Source organism: Stegostoma tigrinum, chromosome 16 (genome assembly GCF_030684315.1).
Source record: "Stegostoma tigrinum isolate sSteTig4 chromosome 16, sSteTig4.hap1, whole genome shotgun sequence".
NCBI lineage: Eukaryota > Metazoa > Chordata > Chondrichthyes > Orectolobiformes > Stegostomatidae > Stegostoma > Stegostoma tigrinum.
Genome location: NC_081369.1, coordinates 52,081,301 through 52,107,003, shown reverse-complemented (window position 1 = coordinate 52,107,003; position 25,703 = coordinate 52,081,301). Strand labels below are relative to the sequence as shown.

General features: G+C 40.3%; 1 protein-coding gene across 7 annotated transcripts in view; it reads left to right on the top strand.

Moving 5' to 3' along the window:
- LOC125460079 (cytochrome c oxidase subunit 4 isoform 1, mitochondrial) overlaps positions 1-11,713 on the top strand; it is a 34,067-nt gene extending 22,354 nt beyond the window's left edge. For 4 of the 7 annotated variants that reach the window (XM_048547182.2, XM_048547184.2, XM_059651762.1 and 1 more), the window contains 4 exons: positions 2,951-3,030; positions 5,631-5,795; positions 10,236-10,367; positions 11,447-11,713. In XM_048547182.2, the coding sequence (XP_048403139.1) occupies positions 2,951-3,030; positions 5,631-5,795; positions 10,236-10,367; positions 11,447-11,583 (514 nt within the window). In that variant the 3' untranslated portion in view covers positions 11,584-11,713. The other 3 variants (XM_048547183.2, XM_048547181.2, XM_048547180.2) reach the window with 3 other exon arrangements.
- The last annotated feature ends 13,990 nt before the right edge of the window (positions 11,714-25,703 follow it).

The following is a 25,703-nucleotide window of genomic DNA, read 5'->3' as shown; positions in this document are numbered from 1 at the left end:
ACCCACACTGAATGAGGATATCCCACACCCTGCCCCTATTCCCACACTGAATGAGGATATCTCACACCCTGCCCCTGTACCCACACTGAATGAGGTTATCGCACACCCTGCCCCTATTCCCACACTGAATGAGGATATCCCACACCCTGCCCCTGTACCCATACTGAATGAGGATATCTCACACCCTGCCCCTGTACCCACACTGAATGAGGATATCTCACACCCTGCCCCTGTACCCACACTGAATGAGGATATCCCACACCCTGCCCCTGTACCCGCACTGAATGAGGATATCTCACACCCTGCCCCTGTACCCATACTGAATGAGGATATCCCACACCCTGCCCCTGTACCCATACTGAATGAGGATATCTCACACCCTGCCCCTATTCCCACACTGAATGAGGATATCTCACACCCTGCCCCTGTACCCATACTGAATGAGGATAGCCCACACTCAGCCTGTGTACATTCCTTATTTCAACGTGTGTGCCACATGCGCCCCCTATGTTTGCTCTGTGAACTGTGGCTTGGCGCCTGCTGCCGTACAGCCGTGACTTCCGGCTAGGTAACGTCAGTTCCGTTTTCTCCACCTCCGGGTAGCTGGTTTTCCCGTTGCTGTGGCGACTGACCGCTCGGAGTGAGTGACCGACCCTGACCCCCGGGGGAAGGAATCGGTGGATTTGTCTGTGGTGGCCTTTGAGGCTGGCGGCTTGGCAGTGGTTGGGATTGGGGAGGACTCGGGGTTGGTGCCTGGCCCCGCTGCCCCAAGGCAGGGACAGCGGGGTGATCAAGTGACCTGGCTGCACCCCTACTCCCCAAATAGCCTTCACAGGATCTGTCAATGTCTGCATTAACTGCTGCTTTTCCAAGGTGAAGCTGACTGACTGGAATTAAATCGAATGGGCTGCCAAACATATTGAGTTATTTAGGTTAGGGAGGTTATACTTCAGTGATGCTGGGCGAGACAACATTGCAGTAATGTGCACAGTGTTAGTTACACAGCGAGGTACATGCATTGGAAGTGATTCAGGGAAATTTTACCAGTTTGATATCCGGAATCCCAGAAGATGTCCCAACAAGCACTTTGAAATGATGTATTTGTCATTGAATTGCCTGTCTTTTCTTGCACCTTTTGCAAGTTAAATTAGGGTATACATGTCAATATTTTTCAAAGAAGGGACTGAGCTAACTGTATTTTTCTTCAACATTGAGATGTTTTTGTTGAGATGAACCAAATACTAGTAAATTCCTCATACACTGCCCATCTGATATATTCATTCAGTAGTTCTCTCAGGCCAATCTGATGTCAGCATCAGCAGCTTTTCTGTACAGAGAATGTTTGAAAGAGTTACAGCATTTGGAAGATAGTGTTTTGTTTACCTAGTTTCACTTTTAGTATAACTATAGACTAATGAAAAGGTTGGAGTGCAGTACATCAATATCAAGTTTTGAGAGCAAAGTGAAGAATTTGCCAAGATCATATTAAATCTTGAAACTAGAATCCATTACATGATTAGCAGTTGACATTTTAAATATTTTTTCCATTTTTGGTATTTTATTGAGGTTAAGTTGCAGTGATGACCAGTTCTATTTTACTTTAATAAGTTTATGATCCATTATACGCATTCTGAATTTTCCTCTAGATGCTGGTATGCTGGTAACATGAGTTGTCTACGACAGTCCTGAGTGACAGTCCTGAGTGAAAGTCATGGAAACTGGTGTGGACGAGTAGTTCAGGCCAGGCAGTGCTCCCTAACAGGATCCTTCTGCAGACCTTTTTGGTTTAGGAGGATAATAAATTTGAATGAGAAAATCTACTCCAAATACCTGTTTCTTGATGTTGTGCATTTGTTGCTTATAATTTAATTTTGGAATTTAATTTTGTAATGCTGTACCATGATGGATATTCTTTTTACAGGATTATTTATCTCTGTCTTTATTATAGCACTTAGTTTAAGATTGTGGTCTGGTTTACAAGCATGAGCTACAAGTGTCAGTTTAAATGAGCTACACGTAAATCAGGAAGTGAAATCGGTGGACTTGTCCTTGGTGGCTGCCCTCCCGCCTTCGGGAGCCTTTGAGGCAGGTGGCTTGGCAATGGTTGGGATTGGGGAGGACTTGGGGTTAGTGCCTGGAATGGAATAATTGTAATTATTTATCTTTTTGGGGAAATGATCAAGTGGGTTTGAACGTATCACTGGATTATGTAGGAATGTCACAATATAGTGTCATTTTTAGCTTATGTATGTCTTTCTAGAATTATCCTTCATGGCCATATAGGGTTTTGTTCAGCAGGATCTGCTGCAGATGTATGTTGTTAACATAAGGCTACCTTGCAAGAATTGCATTTGGTGTTTAATAATCTGAATGATTATGTGGGTTATATTTTTGTGTATTTACATGTATCTTTACTTTGCAGTATGACCAGGGTTAAGTAGTCTACGGTAAGACTAGAAAGGGTCCTTTCTTTGAATTAAGAAGGGAGGAGATTCGAGGAAATGATTTTGTGATCAGGCTGCGAGAGGTCTCCTTGCCTATTTAAATATTTTCAACCATTATTAGTTAAGCTTAATATCTGAGAGGTTATATGTAATCAGTAAGTATCAATAATGAACTTTGTGCCCGACGGCTTATAACTTTTGTAACAAAAGTTGTTAAAATTTGACCTTTTTGTTAATTGTAGAAGCTTGGAATTACAAAGGTGACTGGATTACTTTATGTGTCCAACTTTGGTGTTCATTTCTGAACATTGGTCCACACCTCTTGTTTTTAGAAGGTGATCATATTAGAAATTTGGCCCTTCTTATGAAAAGTTAGAGCTTTGGTATTTTGGGGTTAGAACTATGTGGTGTGCGCGCTGCTTCAGACTTCTACATTATAAAATTTTCTAGTTGAGGTTCTGACATAAACACGACTCTAATAAATGCCCTCTGTAAAACCTTTCCAGAATGTTGGCTTCAAGAGCTCTGAGATTGATCACCAAGCGTGGAATTTCTTCTACTGTTTGTATCCGAGCCCATGGACATGGTGAGTTGTAACATAATTGTAGTTGGAGGATGTAACTGCTAGATAAATGGTCCGATATGGATTGTTTGCACTGTCTGAATTTCTGTTGTTGATTCTTTGTCTTAATATATGATTAATGCAGTGATGAATGTTTCAGTAACAAATAAGATTTCAATGTTTATTTGGTTTTAATACAATATATTATTGTCTATATATCTTAAAATTAATTTTGTTTTGGGTGATGCTACCTTTTATAATCTTTAGTTGAATTTTTCCATGGTAAATTCAAGTTATTCATAATGTGTTGTGATATTTCTTCTTTCACTTTGTGAGGGAGCAGTGTCAGAATTTTTGCATCAAAATTAGTCCAGCTACTTTTATGTCCAAGCTTTTTGAAAAGATGCCTAAATTGAAACAAGGGGCCAGTTGTGCTGAGCTTAGATCAACGATCAGAGTGCTTACCTAACTTTATTCAGTCAAAATTTGCGTACAGTACATCATTACTCAGTTGGTGAATTGTTCCTGTGCTGAAAATTTGAAACGTGGTTTAATTTGAAAAAGATTACATAACGATTGCTAATATTCACAGCAGAAGCAATGGTACACAGGGACAGGAGCAGGCCACTCAGCCCTTCAAGGCTGTTCTTCTGTTCAGTGAGACCCACGGCCTAACTATAAAACTCCCTTTGGCTAAACTGCATATAATTTGCCTTGGCTCATATCCTTGAATACCTTTGCTTAACAAAAATGTATCTCTCCCAGATTTAAAATTAATAACTTATCTAGCATCAACTACCATTTGTGGAAGCTTCCAAGAAACCTCCGAATCACTATCACCCTTTTATGTGTAGAAGTGTTTCTTAATACCTTACTGAATGGCCTGGCCCTAATTTTTAGATTACGCCCTATAATTCAAGAATCTCCAACCAGTGGAAATAGTTTATCTTTCTACTGTTAATACTCTTTAATGGTTTTGATTTGGGCAGGTGATTAAGTGTGCAGTGCTTTTTTTTGCGAAGCTATGAACATCTTGTAACTTTTGTGCAGCCTTTACAGGTACTTTGAGTTAGCATGTGGATGCATAAGCTTGTCTGAGCCTTGTTGAGAGCCCTTAGCACTGTCTTTTGGAGTTGAAGTACCATCTGTATTAGGGTTAACATGGTTCAACTCCTACCACATGCACAGATAGCATCTAATCCTAATATGCAGTGAGTGTATCATGAGAATGATACTTGTGTTTAAAAGAGATTCCTCCATCAACAGACCTTAAACGCAATATACTCACAAGGTTATTAAGTTTGCCCTTTTGAGTATTCTAACTGCAGTATCCATCTACACAGTGTGTTTTGAACTATTTTGCATCTATTACTTCACTGGCCAGATGGTCAAAGCTGGGTTTCCAAGTATAATTTAAAATGCCATTTCCACTAATTTGTCATTAAGTTTTACTTTTCTGACTCAATTAAGGTGCAATTGTTGGATTCTTGTTTGCACCATTTAATCTTTCGTACAACTTGTTAAGTTCCCCCTTTATCTTTTCCATTTCAGGTGGTAGTCCTTGACCATCTCTAATCATGAAGCCTAGTTTATCATCATTATAATTGCAATAAATTTTGTTCTTTCATGGACCTTTTTGAAATGTATACTAATGTGGTTCAGTGCTTTTGTTTGTGCAGCGCACAGAATTGAATGCAGTGGTCTAAGTGTGGCCTGACAAAACCATTGTACAGTCTCATAACCACAAGACCACGTCTTGTGGTTATGTTGTTCTGCTTATATTCTCCAGCATCCTGCTTCAACTGTTTTACCATGTTGTCTGGAGACTAAAAGTGATTACTTTTCCTTTATTCTAAGTGTCATTTTCAGTCAGTCTGCAAATTCAGATCTGTTCTTTTAATTTTGTATGTATTAGAACAATGTGGAAAACTTCACATTTTACTTTTAAATTAAATTGAATTTTCCAAACCCTTTCGTATACTGTATGCTCTGTCATATTTTTAGTGTGTTCAGAAAACCTGAATTTATGTTGGAAATCCATATCTACATGGTAAATATAGACCAGAAGCTCTGGTATTTATGATCTTAATAGAAACACTAATAGCAGGAAAACCACTAATCATTAACTCTCAGATTGAGTATTCTATGTAGAAATGATAAAATGAAAGTTAGTTTACTTATCATTGTTTGCATCTGGTGTGAATACTGAGCTGTGTGATCAGTAATTTGTTTCAGCATATTTTAACTAAGATTTATAGAGATTTATCCAAATGCTACAAAGGGGAACCCATGAAGAGATCAGAAGTACGTTCAGCACTGAGATAACAAGGTCTAGAGCTGGATGAACACAGCAGGCCAAGCACCATCAGAGGAGCAGGAAAGCTGACGTTTCAGGTTGAGACCCTTCTTCAGAAAAGGGTCTTGACCCAAAACATCAGCTTCCCTGCTCCTTTGATGCTGCTTGGCCTGCTGTGTTCATCCAGCTCTACACCTTGTTATCTCAGATTCTCCAGCATTGGCAGTTCCTACTATCTCTGTTCAGCACTGATTTTCCTTTGTGGTGTGTGTACCAGTGTTTAATATTGTCTGCTGATGTAATTGAGAAATCTCCTGGTTTTCTGCAGGTGTAGCAAAGGTTGGAGACTATTCGCTTTCACCTTACTTCGATCGTAAGGATGAGCCACTTACTGCTGTTGACTTTGTGGATCAGCTGTCTGGAGAGCAAAAATCCTTGAAGGAGAAGGAGAAGAGTTCATGGGTTTCTCTTTCCACTGATGAGAAGTTGAAGTGTAAGTCACTAAAGTGATGTATAAACTACATGTTGACTTTGAACCTGTCTGATTTGGTAGGAGTAGTTGAGTAGGGAGAATGTGGAGTGAGTAATTGCGGAGCAGACTGTGGGGTCAAGAGAAGGTGGAGACTGATTTTGCTCCATTCACCTATGATTTGTTTGCAAGGATTGCTAGGTAGCTTTGTTGAGTACAGAACATGATTATACTCAAGGAAGAGATCTGTTTACTTGAATTATTAATATCTAGAATCAAGGTCTGAAAGCTCATGTTCGTACATCTTCGGCCTCACTCACTTCCAACTCCACCATTTTAAACTACTGCACCTCCCAGTCGCAAACCATTTCCACTCCCCCTCCCATTCTTTAGATGACATGTCCATCATGGGCCTCCTGCAGTGCCACAATGATGCCACCCGAAGGTTGCAGGAACAGCAACTCATTCCGCCTGGGAACTCTGCAGCCTAATGGTATCAATGTGGACTTCACCAGTTTCAAAATCTCCCCTTCCCCAACTGCATCCCTAAACCAGCCCAGTTCGTCCCCTCCCCCCACTGCACCACACAACCAGCCCAGCTCTCCCCATCCACCCACTGTATCCCAAAACCAGTCCAACCTGTCTCCGCCTCCCTAACCCGTTCTTCCTCTCACCCATCCCTTCCTCCCACCCCAAGCCGCACCCCCATCTACCTACTAACCTCATCCCACCTCCTTGACCTGTCCGTCTTCCCTGGACTGACCTATCCCCCCCCCTACCTCCCCACCTATACTCTCCTCTCCACCTATCTTCTTTTCTCCCCATCTTCGGTCCGCCTCCCCCTCTCTCCCTATTGATTCCAGAACCCTCACCCCATCCCCCTCTCTGATGAATGGTCTAGGCCCGAAATGTCAGCTTTTGTGCTCCTGTGATGCTGCTTTGCCTGCTGTGTTCATCCAGCCTCACATTTTGTTGTCCACCATTTTAAAGTTATCTAACGTTTTTGCCATGCTTGAAGGTGCTGAGAAATTTTTGTGGACAAAAACCAGTCTTTGTTGTCAAAGTCCTGATGTCCATTTGGTCAAGGAGTAGATAGAAGTTAATCTTAAACTCAGTTTAGATTTATTCTGAGTGAAATATTACAACTGTATAGGTCCTAATTCTATTCCCAAACTTCAGTCTCGGTAAATGTTTCACTAAAATAAGATGAAGAACTGTGGATGCTGGTGATCTGAAACAAAAGCAGAAATTGCTGGAGAAACTTGGCAAGTCTGGCAGTATCTGTGGCGAGACAACATAGTTAAAATTTTGAGTCTAGTGACCCTTTGTCACAAATCATTCTGTAAACTCTGCCTCCAGATGCTGCCAGACCTGTTGAGTTTTTACGGCAATTTCTGCTTTTGTGTCAGTAAGTGTTCCTTTATTTAAAAAAAACTCAGCCTGTTTGGATATGTTATGACACAACTGTATTTATTACTGCCCTGAAATTTTCATGCCCTGATTGGGAATGAACCCTAGACTACAGCCATGAGAGAGGTAAATCTTAGCCACAAAACTTAATTGACTGGCTTTGGACCCATTTTGACATATTCCGAGGGCAAGTGGGAACCTGGACCTTTTGGTCCACTGTGCCATATCTCCTGACTACTTTGTATATATTTAACATGTTTGGACATACGTTAGTACATCTCAGCGGCCAGGTGGGGCTTGAATTTGGAACTTACGGCCCAGAGGCCGGGACATTATCATTGTGCCGTACGACCCCTTCCACTAGGCACGTTTAATTAATCATCAGAGTCAGTTTCCTATGGCCATATATACTGCACTTTAATTCATTCAGTTAACTCCGGTATCTCAACCAAGTGCTTTTTGTGAGTCTAGATGATTGATGGGCTATTTGACTGTGGGGGCCATTACAGACGAGTTCAATCTATCATCGCTTGGCTTTAATGTATTATTTTTAGATAGATTCATTGGATGGTATTAAGAAGGAATTCTTGGAGTAAGTTCATAAAATTTCAGAGTTGAAAGTTAGCAGTCAGCCAGTCATTGATGTGCTGGTGGTTTTCAAGAACAATCCACTCTCTTCACAGTGTTTCTTTTTCGGATATTGTGGATTTTACCTATCCTGCACCTGGTAGCTAGGCTTGGAATTGGCTGATCGAGATGCCTAAAAATTGTTCAAGCAAAATGGATTATAAACTATATTTGGATAATTGCAGTTGTAAGATGATTTCAGTACTAAGTGGAGAATGTCAAAACTGTTTATTTAAATACATAAATGGAACAATAGCCCACAACCAAAGGAATTTTTGATAATCTTGCCAAATGTTTTACAGTTGATCGTCCACTCAGCTCATCTCTGCAACAAAATTCAGATAAGATCCAGTTTAAACAAAGTTGCTGTTTTAACTTTCCTCAGTAATTGCAAAGTATTTATTTTTATTCACTTGTGGAACATGGACACTGGCAATTTAGCCCATCTGTAGTTGCCCTCGAGAAGGTAGTGGTGAGCTGCTGCCTTGAACTGCTGCAGCCTATATGCTGTAGGTTGATACACAATGCCCTTCGAATGGGAATTCCAGGAAACCATTAACGTGGAACAAGCAGACAGTAGGTTGATTGCATAAGAAACCAAACCTTGCATAAGCCGTTCTGCCTTTTGAGAATGTACACCCGTTAAATATATCACAATTAGTCTGTTTCATCTCTACCTTCCTGCCCTATTCCTCTATTCCTTATTGCCAATAGTTTCCAAATAGCCATTTATCTTAGTCATTGAATATACCCAGCAACTAAGTATGCACTGTTCTCTAGGGTGGAAAAGATTCAAACCCTTTGAAGAAACTTCCTTTCATCTCAATAGGAAATGGCTGTCTCCTTACTGTGAGACTGTTCTAAGCTTCCCAACCAGGTGAATAATCAAGCATTAAGCAACTTAAAAATATTTTCAGAAAGATCACTCCTCATTATTGATGATATTATGCTAACTGTCTTGAACTCTTTCTTGCTTCCTACTTTTCTACTCCTTTTCATCAGTCCTATGTCCCTGAAAAGTTTACTCGTGTTTAAACCTAATTTGATGTTTAATTTTCTGTTCTCTTAACTGGAATATGAACTTAAAAAAGGGAAAATTACTTGATTACATTTCATTTTATTCTAAAACATTTGTATGGCAAATCATTTTTAAAATCTATTGCAATTAATTTTTTGCCTCTTTCTTAAGTTCTTTCTACCTTGTAGTTCTAAGAATTAGGAATATAGAAACAAAAGTAGGACATTTAGCCCTTCAAGCTTATTGTGTCATTTAGTGAGATCATTGCTGATATATGGCTTAACTCCATATACCTACCTTTGGCTCCTTAAGACCTTTGCTTAACAAAAGGTAACAATTGACTTAGCCTCCACTGCCATTTGTAGTATTTCAACATCTATCACTTTTTGTTTGTACAAGTGCTTTCTAATATTGCTTCTGAATGATCTAGCTCTAATTAGATTAGATTAGATTCCCTACAGTGTGGAAACAGGCCCTTCGGCCCTACAAGTCCACACCGCCCCTTGAAGCATCCCACCCAAACCCACCCCCCTGTACCCCACACATCCCTGAACACTACGGGCAATTTAGCATGGCCATTCCACCTAGCCTGCACATCTTTGGACTGAGGGAGGAAACCGGGGCACCCAGAGAAAACCCACGCCGACACGGGGAGAATGTGCAAACTCCACACAGACAGTTGCCCGAAGCTGAAATCGAACCTGGGTCCCTGGTGCTGTGAGGCTGAACTGCTAACCACTGAGCCACCATGCTGTCCCAATTTTTGGGCTGTTCCCCCAGTTCTAGAATCCTCAACTAGTGGAAATAGTTTATTTGGCTCCTGGGGCTTTTGGTGATATTTCATTGATTCTTTAAATTGAAGAGCCCTTAACAGTGAAATAAAGTGCAAAATTCATCTCCATCTCTCCTCAAAAGTGCAGTATCTTACAAGTGCATGGCACACAATCCAAATAATTTCTAACAAGCAGCTGGAAGTGAATGAAGTACAGTCTTCAAACTTACTGATTTTGTAACTCTACTGTGTTACTTTCTGGTTTTAAGTCTAGAATAGTGCAAATCTGAAGATGGTCATTTGACCCATTGTGCCAGTTCTAGCTCCCTGAAAGTGTTTTTTGGGTAGCCCTATTCCCCTTGTCCTATTTCTACAACCATACAAAATGTTCCCTATCATTATTTATTCTATTCCCTTTTGAAAGTTACTGAATTTACTGGTCATGACTTGCTGCTTTTAAAAAAAAACTTCTTTTTGGGCTCTTGTTCTTCTGGAAAATAAGGTGTCCAATGGGTTTTGAACTGACTGCCTTTGGAAGCAGTTTCTCATTATTTTAATCAGCTTTTTCTGATTTTGGTCACTTCTTTTAAAGCTCTAATCAAATTCTTATTCAGATAGTTTTTGTTTATTTCCACAGTATATCGCATACGCTTTCACCAGAGCTTTGCGGAAATGAACAAGGGTTCAAATGAATGGAAAACCGTTCTTGGTGGAACATTGATTGTGGTAGGTTTTGCTGGACTGTATTTCGCCTGGCAGAGACGATTCGGTAAGTGAAGCAAAGTCAGCCACACAAGATCAGCAGAATTTTGTAAATAGTGAAAATGGTGTTATGCTGTGCTTTTGTAACGTAACTCCTTGTCTATGCTTGCACTGAATGAGCACCCAGTGTTGAGAAGAGTTGTTTAGCACTGCAATTTGCTTACAAATATTGGCATTTTTCAAATTTTGTTTCTCGTTTTTTCTGGGATGATAGTGTCGTCCATCCTTAATTGTCTTGTGGCTTGTTAGACCAGAGGTCAGTTAAGAATCAACCATATTGTTGTTGGTCTGGAGTCAATGTAGGCCACACCAGGAAACACTGGCAGATTTTCTTCCCTAAAAAGATTTTGATGAATAGCAACACTTTTTACAACACGCTCACCATTGCTGTGACTTGATTTTAATTCCAGATCTTTATTAGTAGAATTTAAGTTTCACCAGTTGCCTTGGAGAGATTTGAACCTATGTTCCTGGAGCATTAGCCTGGGCCTCTGGATTATTTCTCATGTCATAATACATTGCCATTTCCTGCATGAATGAAATTTTCAAGTTGCAATGGGACTATGGGGTATCATATGGCAGATCAGAGAATGGTGTGTTGTGCTGATAGTTGTGTCCCCATTGGAACATTTAGTGCTGGCCTGGACTGTTTGGGCTGGATGGATTACATGCTGTACATTCTATATGGTAATTCTGCATCATTTCAATGACACAGACTTCTTTCTATTTCCAAATGTATGAACATGTGAAAACGTTATTGAGTTCAGAATCTGAAAATCACAGGCGACGTTTTCTGTTACATAAAACTGCCGCTATTACTTTCAAAGAATGTAGTGACACGTGCTTTATGAAGTAAACATACCTGTAATAAAACAAATGAAAATGCTATCATTGATGAAGGTCAAAGCACTAACAAGCTGGCAAGATTTCTAAGCAGAGGAAGTATAAACCTATATCATGAGTAAATTTCTCTGTTGTGCTCATTTAATTTCTGATTAAAAGGGTGAGAAGCTTTTACAAGTGTTGGACTCCAGCTGGAGAAATTCATTATTGTAGGTGGTTTGACGCGTGTGTTTCTATTCACAGTGTATGGGGACGTTCCTCACACTTTCTCCAATGAATGGAAGGCTCAGCAGACCAAGAGAATGTTGGACATGAGAATAAACCCAATTCAAGGCTTTGCTTCACAATGGGATTATGAAAACAACAAATGGAAGAAATGAATATGCACTGGAAATCTTTACCTATCCTTGTTTAATGTTTCAAATGTAAGCTTGTGTGTTCAGGAAGTTCACTTAACAGTTTGGAGTTAAACTATAAAAAATTGATAATAAACTTGACTGGTTCACATGAGTTTGTCTGCTAGCTGTATTCTTTGTAAAAAGCAGCAGTTCTAACTTTGGTTGAGGGGGATGAGCTAGGGAAGATGCAGAACTTATAAACAACACCCAAATATTTTATTACATTTAAAAAGTCTAATTCATATTTTGGACTACAGGATTCAAATGATTTGATCTGTTTTTCTACATGGTTTTTCTCTATGTGTTTAAAGATTCTCTTTCTTGGACTGACCACTGACATCTTCTAATTTTCTATCTAACACCACATAATGGTAGAAAGGGAATTCCTTTCAGTTTTGGTGCCAATTTCAAGTCCCATTGCTAGAGATAAAAGCAAGGTGGTTGTTTTCTGTTTTGTTTAATATAAATCATTTCTTTTGTGCTGAGAGAACATTGAAGCACTTGATGTGAGTCATTGGTGTTGCAGAATTTGGAGTGATAGTAAATGCTTCTGTAAATGTTTAAACATAAAACGTAGAACAGTGCAGCACAGAAATGGGCCTTTTGGCATATGATGTTGTGCCAAACATAATGTCAAATTAAACTATTCCCTTCTGCTTGCCTTGGCCCGTAGCCCTCCATTCTTTGCATATTCATGTGCTTATCTAAAAGTTCCTGAAATGTGCCTATTGGATCTACCTCCACGACCACCCCTGGCAGCACGTTCCAGACTCCTACCATTCTCTGTTTCAAAAAAAACTTGCCCCTCTCATCTCCTTTGAACTTTCCCCCTCTCATCTTAAGTGCATGCACTCTAGTATTAGACCTTGCAGCTCTGGGAAAAAGATTCTGATGGCCAACCCTATCTGTGTATCTCATTATTTCATAGACTTCTGTCAAGTCTCTCCTCAGCCTCCGCTGCTCCACAGAAAACAACCCAAGTTTTTCTAGCCTCTCTCTAGCTCATACCCTCTAATCCAGGCAGCATCCTGGTACGCCTCTTCTGCACCTTCTCCAAAGTCTCCACATCCTTTCTGTAAAGTTGTGACCAGAATTGAACACAATACTTGAAGTCTTATAAAGCTGCACCGTGACATCCTAACTTGCTTACTCAGTTCCCTGACCAATAAAGGAATGCATGCCATATGCCTCCTTTAACATGCTATCTGTTTGCATGGCCTCTTTCAGGGAAATGTTGACTTGAACCCCAGGATTCCTCTGAACATTAATGCTATTCAGGGTACTGACATTAACAGTATATTTTTCACGAATATTTGATGTGCCAAAGTGCAACACCTTACACTTATCCAGACTAAACTCCACCTACCATTTCATTACCCCTATCTGCAACTGATCTTATCTTGTATCTTTTGAACACTTTCTGTGCTATCCACAACTCCACCGATCTTCATATTGTCGGCAAAATTACAAATCCACCCAACTACATTTTCATCCAGGTCATTTATATAAATCACAAACAGCAGAGATCCCTGCGGAACACTGCTAATCACGTACCTCCAGCCAGAAAAACACCATTCCGCTACTACCCTCTACATTCTGTGGGCAAGCCAATTCTGAATCCAAGTGGCCAAATCAGTGTGCATCTTAACCTTCTTGATGAGCCTACCTTGGGGGACCTTGTTCAAAGCCTCACTAAAATCCATGTAGACAACATTCACTATTCTACCCTCATTGATTACCTGTAGTTGATGGGCTAGATGTACATTTATCACCTGTGATCCTGAGCAATTTTATTTCCTACCAATTTCCTACCGTCTATACGTTGGAACTGTAAAATGCAAGATTTTGGGAGTTGGTAGGCTATTTGACTGTAAAATATATCAGAACTGAGTCCAACAACTGTGCCCTTGAACAACTATAGGCCAGCTAGTTTAACTTCAGTGGTGGAGTAACTCTTAGAAACCATAGTCAAATGGGCTGAACTGTGGCAAATGCAACTTAATCCTGAAACGTGATGTGACGTTTTTGGGAGGACTAACAATGCAAGGGATTGCATGCTGAATGTAGGACTTTGGGATCCTTAAAAGCAATGGAAAAAGTTGATACGGTGGCCAGGAAAGCATTGGATTACTTTGTTAGTCAAGGCATCAAATACAAGAGCAAGGAGGTTATGAACCTGTATGTAACATTAATTAGACCACAGCTGAAGTACAGTAACTCAAGACAAAATTAATAGTGACATGGACACATGCAGGGTAATTAAGGAAAGTCGGACCAAATTTATTAAGTGTTTTGCTTTTAATTAGCTGGAGCTTTGAAGAGGCAACAGTGAGGGTTGATAAGGACAATGTTGTTGATATAATGTACATGGACTTGCAAAAAGCATTTGAGACAGTGAACACAACGTGAATGCAAAATTGGTTGGATCCTTGTTTTTCCTGCTATATTAATGACAAACTCTTATACTCTGGTGGCTAGTTTATTTAGCTGACCAACAGAATGGGCTGAATAGTTTATTTTGTGTGCGTAATCTTTTTAGTTCTCTGATGTAGGGGCACAATTACAAAATTTGCAGATGATGCAAACCTTGGAAGCTGTGAGGAGGAGAGTGTAGTACTTCACAAGGACAAGCTAGAATGGACAGATAGATGACAAATGAAATTTAATATGGAGAAATGAGAGTCGATTAGTTTTGGTAGGAAAAGCATGGGGATGCAATATAAAAGAGCACAATTCTAAATGGGTGCAGTAGCAAAAAGACCTCCATATATGAAGTAAGATGTCAGGGCAGTTTGAAAGCATGGTTTATAGCCTCTATAAGATTAATTGGGAATAGACAGTAAATGCAAAGGATGACCACATCCCTGGAATGAATTTAAAATGATATTTAAAAATCAAAAATGTTGTAAAATGTGATGTTTTATGCGTGAATCCTTTCAATTTTTTGACATCTAAATAATCTGATGACAGAAATGATCTTCTATCCAAATGAGTCTTAAACAACTTGAACTGTAATCCCATTGAAGCAATAATTTCTGCTGTTGGAAGTTTGTTTACCAGCCCAGCTCGTCCCCACCTCCCTAACCTGTTCTTCGTGTCACCTATCCCCTCCTCCCACCTCAAGCTGCACGTCCATTTTCTACCTACTAACCTCATCCCACCCCCTTGACCTGTCCGTCCTCCCCGGACTAACCTATCCCCTCCCTACCTCCCCACCCATACTCTCCTCTCCACCTATCTTCTCCTCTATCCATCTTTGGTCCGCCTCCCCCTCTCTCCCTATTTATTTCAGAATCCTCTCCCCATCCCTTTTCTGATGAAGGGTCTAGGCCCGAAACATCAGCTTTTATGCTCCTAAGATGCTGCTTGGCCTACTGTGTTCATCCAGCTCCACACTTTGTTATCTTAAATGTATTTTACTCATTTTGTGCTTTGTGTATTGTGGTTCACTATAATTCACACTTTGCTTTTTAAATACAAATGGTAACATTGGTCTCACTTCCAAAAAGCTGATAGAAAGTTATTGAGCCTAAAAAAAGTATTGGATTTTAGGATCAAATTATCAGGATCACACACAGAGATTTAAGAAAATTACGTATCAGCCCTTACAAAAAGTGAGCACATGCATGCTGATCTGCAGTGTTTTGCTACTTTAATCCCTCTAACACAGAAACCCTTATTTGTGTATGTTAGTTGTCTCTTCAATTTCTGAGTACAATTGTTGATGTTCAAATGTACAAAATACAGCTTCCTGTCCCAGTCACTTACTACCAGATGTTGCAGTACTGGTTTGGGGCTGTAGGTCTAAATTACTGCAGATGTTGGAATCTGAACCAAAAACAAAAAAATGCTGGATATAACAATGGGTCAGGTAGCATCCACAAAAAGAAAGCAAGTTAAAGTTTCGAGTCTAGATGACTCTTCTATACTCGAAATGTTAGCTTGCTTTCTCTCCATGGATGCTGTCTGTCCCACTGTGATGACTAGTATTTTTTGTTTTCAGGTTTGAGATGCTGATTGACTAACTTTCTTAACTGGTTTCTTCTCTGACATCACAATCAATGTAAAATCCTTTCATACCATATTGGATGTTGACACTTTGTTGACAGTACTCCCAAACTTTGTAAACTCCACCAGTTTTATCTCCCTTTTGTATTTTGTCTTCCAAGGGTTTCCCCTCCTTTAATCTGACTCTTGGTAGAACCTTAAATTGTTTCATCCCTACTCTCAGGAATTCCTGCTTTAATTGATCACGAGCTGTTATTAAAAAAATCATTCTCAAGACATCTTTTTACGTAACTCTCCCCGGCTCAGCTTGATTCCTGGACTTCTTCAAAACATATTGGGAAGTCTTTAACCTTGAAAGTCCTTTATAAATTCATGTCACTATTCAAGGAAAAGTGTAAATGAGAAAAAAAATACAGTGTTTGTTTGCTATTTGTGATGCAACCAAAGCTCTTTGGCACTGTAAATCTCTTTAATTACTAATGAAATACACTTGATATTCCAGCTATTGCTTTAATTTAGTTGTTTTGTCAAATTCAATTACTGGAGATGGCATTTTGAAACTAATAATATGCTTGTAAAAATGCGACCAATTAATGAGTTTTTAAAAAATATCTCAGTGGGGCATGACAACTAAATATTATACCAGAGGTGACTCATTTGTGCGTCAACATGAGGTATTGATGACCACTTATGATTTTTCTCGCATTAGGATTGAAGGAAAATCATACTGAGCTATTCATGCATGGCTATGGGATTAGAACAGGAAAGTGGAACTAATTGGATAACAGTTTCAGAGTTGGCACAAACATTTCATAGCACTGTACAAGTATTTGCAGTACAAACAAGCTATTCAGCACATCAGTTTTATATCCACATATACTTTTCTCCATTGGAGTATTTCACTTGCTCCTGAAACATCTATATCTCAACTGCTCTGTTGCAAAAGCAAGTTCCACTCTCCAAAGAAAGTTCCCCTGAATTTCTTATTGAAATGAGTGACTATCTTATAACCAGAGCCCCTTTTCTTTGTCTCCTCTTCAAATGAATGCATTTTCTCCATGTTCACTGTGATAGACTCCTTTTGTCTAAATTTGTACTGTAGGAGACACCATGCTGTGGACATTGCAATATTCAGGGAATAAACAAGTCCAAGGAGTTGTTGTATTTACTGTACCATTATTTGGCTACACTTAATATTGCCTAAAATAGGGATGGGGCTTGATGCAAGGTTTCACCTACAGTAAATGGTTATTGAAGAGCAGTTCCAGGGCTACAGTTAAAAGACAAACAGAGACAGAGCAGGTCCTATGCAAGTACACACTGTTCAGCTGTACTGTTGGGGAGGTGACTTTGGGCCTCTGGCACTGTGTAGTCAAAACTCAAGAAGTAGTGGCGGCAGTCAGAATGTCTATAATTACTAGTGTACTTTTGTGTCCGTGAGCAGGCCAGGTCTATTGGACAGCTTAGTTCAGTCAACTCAGAAGACATTTGAGGAGTCAGGATGCACTGCTAAATGTTGGAGTCAGGGCACAAAAAGAGTCCTGGGAGCTATTGTAGTTTCGAAGAAACTATGTGCCGTTAGTACCTCAGTGTGGCTGTGTGTAAAGTTGAAGAAAGTCTATGAGAAATGCTTACTTTGTGCAAATGAGCAAGATTAGAACTCAAGAAGCAAAGCCAGGCAGAATTGGCTTTGTGAAGCTTGCTGTTTGTGCAAGTTGGAGTTGTGCCTTAGACTACAGGAAGGGAAGATGAAGTACTAAGACATGAGTAAGTCATTGAAGTGGAGAGAGAGCAGTTGCTAAGGGTTAGTAGGAACTGCCAATGCTGGAGAATCTGAAATAACAAGGTGCAGAGCTGGATGAACACAGAGGAGCAGGAAAGCTGACGCTTCACCCGAAACGTCAGCTTCTCTGCTTCTCTGATGCTGCCTGGCTTGCTGTGTTCATCCAGCTCTACACCTTGTTATCTCAGTTGTTAAGGATGTTTTTTTCAACATTTGTTCACAGGATGTGGGCACGGCTGGCTTGTCCATGTGCACTCTGGGTAATTAGGGCATGACTCAATCACATCGCCATGGATTTGGAGTCACATGTAGGCTTAACCAGGTGACAGCAGCAGTTTCTGCCCCTAAAAGTCCTTGGTGCACCAGATGCCTTTATCAGACAATCAGCAATAGCTTTATGGCCATCTCGAGCCTCTTAATCCTATTGAATTCAAATTCCATTATCTACCATGGTGGAATTTGAACACATGTCCCAGGAACATTAGCTGAGTCTCTGGATTAATAGTTCAGTGATAATATCACTTGGATATCGCCTGCCCAACATTTTCAGGCCAGGTTGTCAAAAATGAACAAGGGAATCCATTGTGAATATTGAATGAGATTTGCTGACCCACAAAGTTAAAAACCAAAAGGTTTCGCATTTGCAGTTAGGGAGTTTGCTCAGAAACTGTAGGGTCTGCCTTAATTACAATTGCTGTTTGATATGGTCTGCAGGATAGGTTGTCTGTCAGCCATAATGACCTCATATTAAGGTCAATAATCTGAATGTTTGTTTAAGTTTTGTTTGTAATAACATAAATACATCATTCATTCAAAAGAAAATCGGCCGAATTATTTCTTATACTAACAAGGTAGAACTGTGAGCTCAGTGCTTAAGACTTTGCCCCTGAAACCTGTAGGCAAAACTTCTGAAATCTCCAGAAGCAGCCCAAGCAAAGTGTAATCTGACACTTAAGAGTGTAAACCAACTTACTTTTCATTGCTGAATATGGGCACTTCAAGTAGATGTCAGATTTGAGAACTTCAGGGAAGTATTTATCCCTAAATAATTGAAAATCTCATTCTGTACATCTGAAAGGATTCACAGAGGGAGAATCAAAAGGTTTCAAAAGCCAGATGACCAGCCAAAGTGGGTGATAATCGTAAGGTTATGCTCAAGTCCTAACTCCAAGGGAAACCTTCCTTCAGCACCCCCATGAACTTGAGATGGATAGAAGTTTGGAATGTGAAAGGAAGCTGGACAGGGGTGACCAGGGCAGCTGGGAATGCAACAGCATCTCATTTTCAGGGCAGAAAGGTAGGCATTGAGAGTAAGAGTGTCAGCCAAAAACCCATGTTTCCATTTCAACCAGGTAAAGCACTTTAGAGCTGACTGTTGAAAGCAGAGTGGTAAATCAATGGCAGTGATACAAATGAAATTTCTATCTCAGGTCCTCGATATGGGGAATGTACCTCAGGATAGTCAAAGGGATGTTTCTTATTCTGAACTTATTCCATATACATACAAGCTGCAGGCACCAGGGTGTCTTCACAGGACGTTTTTAGTTGGCTAAGTTCCCCTTATTTTAGCCAGTTGGGTAGATTCTAAGAAAACCCTCTTCTGGGACTCTCCTTGAGTGGCAAAGATGACTTTCAGTGGCTTTTTAGCTCATATCCTTTACTGACAGGAATTAGAAATAAAGAGAAAGGGAGAAATGGGCTGTTGTCTCTCAGGCATTTCACAAATTTTCACTCACTAAGCTCTAAAATGTAATAGTCCTACTCCCTTACATACATACTGAACCACTTTTGTCTGAACTGTGTGACCACGTGTGAGCTCCCCACTCATAGTTGGAAGCTTTGTTGCCATTCTGCACAATGCTTTTTCCTTTGCAAAGTGTCCTCTGTTTAAATGTTGAAGATGTATTTATATGGTTCTACATATTTAAAACAAAATCATATTTGGAACACATTTTGTAACAATGTATTAGCTAATTGCACATTAATCTTACAATCTATTCATGTCTTGATGTAACTTGTTGCTGTCCTTTATTATTTATATCCCCAATTTGGTTAAAATCCACAAATTTTTCCAACTGCTGAGTAACACAGAGAGTTGTGAGAGCATGGAATGCGTTGCCAGCAGCAGTTGTGGAAGCAAGGTCATTGGGGACATTTAAGAGACTGCTGGACATGCATATGGTCACAGAAATTTGAGGGTGCATACATGAGGATCAATGGTCGGCACAACATCGTGGGCTGAAGGGCCTGTTCTGTGCTGTACTGTTCTATGTTCTATGTTAATAATGAAAAGCACATAGATTTGTGGAGCTCCACAACTTTTGCTAGTCTGAGTAATTTCATATAATATTTACTCTATCTTTTATTCAGTAGACAGTTTGCTAATTGTTTTGCTGCATGTCCACTGACTCTATGTTCTTGCATGAGTCATGAGTCTATTAGCATGAAGATCTTTATTATATTTTTATCGTGCTTACTGCATTAGGCTTCCTTATTCTCGTGCTTAAACTGATTCAGTAAGGTTAGATAAGTCTGATCTCTTGTGAAATCTGTGCTGATTATTCTATTGTATTCTCAGGTTCTTGATAGATTTTCATGAAATCTTTGAATAAAAATTCAAATTATGTTTCCCACCATTGAAGTTAATTGGTCTATAATTTACAGGACTTGATCTACCAGTCAACAAAAGCTGAAAGAACTGCAAATGCTGTTAATCAGGAACAAAAACAAAGTTGCTGGAAAAGCTCAGCAGGTCTAGCAGTATCTGTGAAGGGAAAAACAGAGTTAATGTTTTGGTTCCGGTGACCCTTCCTCAGAACTGATAGTGGCTGGCAAAATGTCAGTTTATACGGAGAAAATAGGGAGGTGGGTGGGGTAGGGAGTAAACAATACGATAGGGCCCAAAGAGAGAAAGACAGTTGGACAGACAAAGGAGTTGCTAACAATCGGGCTGGGAGGGTGAATAGCGGTTAATGGGGACTGTTAGTGACTAACAATGGGGTGTGTGTAGTGGCAGGCTATGTGGTCACAAGGCCTGGTCTGTGAGGTGAGGTGCTGGGACAGGGGAGTTTAGGCCCTAAAATTATTGAACTCAATATTGAGTCCGGAGGGCTGTAGGGTCCCTAAGTGGAAAATGAGGTATTGTTCTCCAACCTGTATTAGGATTCACTGGAAAACTGCAGCAAGCCAGTGACAGAGATATTGGCCAGGGAACAGGGTGATGCATTAAAGTGGCAGGCAACAGGTAGTTCAGAGCCTTTTTGTGAGCAGAATGTAGATGTTCTGTGAAGCGGTCGTCAAGTCTGCGCCTCGCTTCCCCAGTATAGAGATGACAACATTGTGAGCAACGAATGCAGTAGACTAGATTCTGGGAAGTGCAGATGAAGGGTTGCTTCACCTGTAAGGTATGTTTGGGCCCTTGGATACTGGGGAGGGAGGAGGTAAATGGGCAGGTGTTGCACCTTCGCCAGTTACAGTGCTGTAGGGTTGTGGGGAGCTGTTGGGGCTGAAGGAAGTGTGGACCCGGGTGTCCCGGAGGGAACGGTCCCTGCGGAAGATGGACAAGGGAGGGGAGGGCAATATGTGTCTGGTGGTGGCATCTCGCTGGAGGTGACGGAAATGGCATCTGATGATCTTCTGTATGTGGATGCTGGTGGGACAGTAGGTGAGGATAATCGACCAACCAGGTTGTACCTACTACAGGGGTCCACCCATTACCACCATTCTGCTACTCCCCCGCTTTATCTGCTGCTCCTCCTACGCCCACATCCTGTCCTGAAAAAGGATGATACCCGAAACATTGACTTCTCCTTTCCTCCAGATACTGCCTGGCTTGCTGGGTTCTTTCAGCCTCCTGTTTGTCTACCTTGGATTCCAGCATCTGCAGTTTTTTTGTCTTTAACCCAATTTCCTTCATTATTTTTGTGCCTGTTTTTGAAATTATTTATCGTTGTGCGTTGTGGCTTCTTTATCTTCAATTTTTAAAACTTATTTCCTAACCTCTCCGTTTTCCCTTTTGTTGAGGTTTCTTTTTTGAATAGCATTAGCCTTTTTAAAGTTTCAATGCTACTTGTATTTCCTTTGCATCCTTAGTATGTCATCACTTGCTAGTTTGTACTTGACCTCAAGTGGAATTTATTTCTCCTGTACCCTATTGATTATTTCCTTAAATGTTTCCACTTCTGATTCATTTCTTTGTTTTTCTATATATTTTCTCTTTTATTTTCCCTCGTTTCATTCTCATCCCTGAGAATATATTTGGCTCAGAATTAAGGGGTACCAATTTCAGGTTGAAATGAGGAGGCATTTCTTCTGTCGGAGAGTTGAGAGTCTTTGGAACTCCTTGCCACAGAGAGCTGTGAGGGCAGAGTCCTTGTATTTTTAAAGGCTGAGATAGATAGATTCTTGATCAACTGGAAATCAAGGGTTATGGGGAAAATGCAGAAAAGTGGTCATGGGGAGTGTCAGATCAGCCATGATCCTATTGAACTGTGGAGTAGGCTTGAGGGGCTGACCAGCCTGCTCCTGTTCCAGTTTCTCATGGTCTAATGGCCAAATATTTTGTTTCTTATGTATTACTTTTAAAACATCATCTTAATGTTTATCTTAAACGTATTCTATTGTTATTGCTATTGCCCCACATTCCTCTATGCATCCTACATTTCCGTTTCCTTTCTTAAGATTAGATCCAGCAATGCTCCCTCTTTTGGGTGTTTTGCATACTAGGTAAGACAACTACAGTCTGCATGTTGCAGTGTAGAATGCACTGCAAACGTTTTATTTCCTGTACTTCTTTTAGCACATCTTGCTCAGCTCATTAAAATGGGCCAAATGGCCTCCCTTTGTTGTCCATGTTTCTAGATCCTATAGAAACAGCTATCTTGTAGACAGATACAGGCTGATTTCTTTTAGTCCTCTCAGAGGTGTATATAGAAACACAAAAATAAAAGGTTACACAAAGTGTTCCTTCATACCTGAGAGACCTCTGAATCATGTGATCCTTTCTGAGCTATGGATCCTTTACAAATGTGGGTGGGAAATGTTAATATACTGTGGCCAGTACACAATGCTTCTCCTCCAATAATTCCCACCCAACGGCTATGAAAGGAACGGGTGCTAATTCTGAAAATTAGATGGAGAATGATAAGTGCAGTGGGCAAAATGCTGCACAACCTCCATTAGACAGGAAAGAGCTGTATCAGTAGCTTTATAATGCATTCCCAAAACTTTGAAAATGGTCAAGTTAATTTCCAGATGTCTAAGGATTTCTGGAGCCTTTTTAAAATTCTGAACTTGGTACTAGATTGAACTCATGCTCAGTATATAATACTACAGGACAGTGTGAGGCATCCTTCCCAAGCAATTCCAGAGTGAAATGGGAAATGATTCCAGGGTTACGCCATTGTTTTCATCTTTATGTGTGTCTGAAACTCCTCTGTATTAAAAAGAGGCCCTTGTGAGAGTCTTCTCTCTCATAAGACAATGGTTTGTATTGTGGTAGTGAACTCTGCATTAAGCATCACACAGTGTGTTCTGAGTTCTGAGAATCACGTGACCGGAAACTTGAACTCTGATTTCTCTCCACAGATGCTGCCAGACCTGCTGAGCTTTTACAGCAATTTCTGTTTTTGTCTTTGATTTATAGCATCCATAGGCCTTTTGGTTTTTATCACCCAGTGTGGCTCACTCTGGAATGGTAATCTCCCTCAATTGCTGTGGAAGAAGACAGTTGGATGAGAAAGTGCATGATTTGGAGGTCTCTATGTTTCTCTGAGCCATCAACTCAGCCATCTGGGTTGGTTGTTTCATGGTTGCCTCTTCCAATACCTTTCCAAATAGTCTACCTTCAGAGACCATAGCTGGCTGCATCTGTTGTGAGAATCAATACCTGCCACTTTTGTATCTTCCTTGTCTTGGAAATTTAAATGCTCAGGAGGTCATAACTCAGTTGCTAATTCACTACACAGAACACAGAACATAGAACAGTACAGTACAGTATAGGCCCGTCGGCCCACGATATTGTGCCGATCTATTACCCTACTAAGAAGTTCTGAGTATACAGCCATCATCCATTATTAGCCTGGCAACGACTGTAAGTTGATAAAAATTAGCATGCTCCAGGAACACTTGAGTGATGATGTTGTCTTGTCAAAAGATGCTGATGATACAGCAACAACATCAAAACAAGAAAGCCTATTATCCAGCATGTTGGCATTGCATTGTTTATCAGCATTGACAATATGACACTGAATGTTGTTTAGACATTTTCACACATCTATGTTCCACAATTCTCAACAATCTGTCTCAACTTGATCAAATCAACCGATGTTTAATAAAGATGGGAGCTGCTATGTCCAGTTGAGTAAGAGTGTGGCACAACAGCAACATGACTGGGAAAATTGAATCTCCTCTATGGTGGTGAGATCCGCACAATATATGCAGGAAAGGCAAACATTCTTAATCGTTTCCACCTTTGCTATCTCAGTCATGTCACTGGATTCTCTTGGTCGATCATCAACTCTACCCCTTCAGTGTATAACAAAAATATAGTTTTTAAAATTCAGTTGTATTCATTATTATTTTACGTCCACATGAACCAAATTTATACTCCTACATATTGTGGTGAAAATAATAAAGAAGTAAAGGCTTTGGTATTCTTGTCTGTTTTATTGGTGGAACTAAGGCTCCATGTACCTTGTTTTCTTTTGTGTATATATATTAAGGGATTGTACTGCAGTAATAAACTGTGGATAGAATAAAATCATAGTGGACTGTTTTTATTTGAAACTTGTGGATAAATTTGATTTCATAATTATAACATGGGTTCACAAAACAATTTCAAGATGGAATTTGAAACCATGTGGTATCAAACAACTGGTCATAAACTTAGGCTTTGAGTTAATTTCTAAAATGCTGTCCCCTCAGGTTCACACGTTCAAAGCTTTGAGTTAGTTATTCACAGTTCTGCACACAAAGACAAAATGTATTTTTCAAGTCAAGTGTGGCTAGAAGGTAGAAGATACCTGGAGCAAGGCATATAGTAATAAAAGTTTGAAGATATTTTCACATCTCGTTTTAGCATCATTCATTTTTCATTCTTCATGCAGTAATGAGACAGAAGTGTTACAGTGCAGGAGGTCAATCAGTCCATCATGTATGCACCAGCTCTTCACTTGAGCATCATTCCCATCAATTTCTTGCTTCTCTCTCACACTATTTCAAATTATTTCTTTCAAAGTAATCATCCGATGCCCTCCTGAATGCCTCGTTCCCCACACTTCCAGGCAGTGCATTCCAAACCCTACTTACCTTGGGATCACATTTGCTTCTATTACAAATTGCTTTAAATCTGCACACCCTGAATCTTGGTCTTTTTATGAGTGTGATCAGTTTCTCCCTACCTGCTCTACCAAGCCAGCTCATGAAAACCTCTTTCAGATCTCCACTTAGCCTTCTTCTCTCCAATGAGAACAGCCCCAACTCCTTCAATCAATGCTCATAAGGGGGAGGCAATGGCCTAGTGGTATTATCACTGGATTGTTAATCCAGAGACCCAGATAATGTTCTGGGGACCCAGGTTTAAATCCTGCCACGGCCGATGGTGGAATTTGAATTCAATATGTCTCTGGAATTAAGAGTCTAATGATAATGATGAATCCATTATTGATTGTTGGGGGTAAAAACCCATCTGGTTCACTAATATCCTTATCTGGTTTTGCCTAAATGTGACTCCAGATCGACAGCAATGTGGTTGACTTGTAACTACCCTCTGGGCAATTAGGGATGGGCAATGAATGCTGCCTGGCCAGTGATGCCCTCATCCTGTGAATGAATATGGAAAAATAAACTGAAATTCCTTATCCGTGGCATTATTGCTGCAAATTGCTTCTGTACTTTCTCCAATGTGTTTGCATCCTTCTTGTAGAGGTGAGCGGGAGTTAAAATAAAGACTGGGAAGCATAGTGAAACACTGAGGCAGCCAGTCAACAACGCTGAGGGAGAGACAGTAAGTGAAGCTTAATGTGTCAGGTCCATGATCTTTGCTTTTTTAAAAACTTTTGTTCAGCATATGGCCACCCCAATACAGGAAGGATGCGAACACATTGGAGAGAGTGCAGAAGCGATTTGGTGGTACAGAGGCAGTGGGCGGGGGGGGGGGGGTGGTGTTGTTGGGCGAAGGGAATAGTGCGGGGAAGAAGAAAAAGGTGGGCCTGTGTGAGGGGGGTGAAGGGCAGGAATGAGTGAAAGGCAGAAAGGTGGGGAAGAGGATGAAAGCCATGTTGTGTCCCCTTTAATCGAAGTTGGAGACACC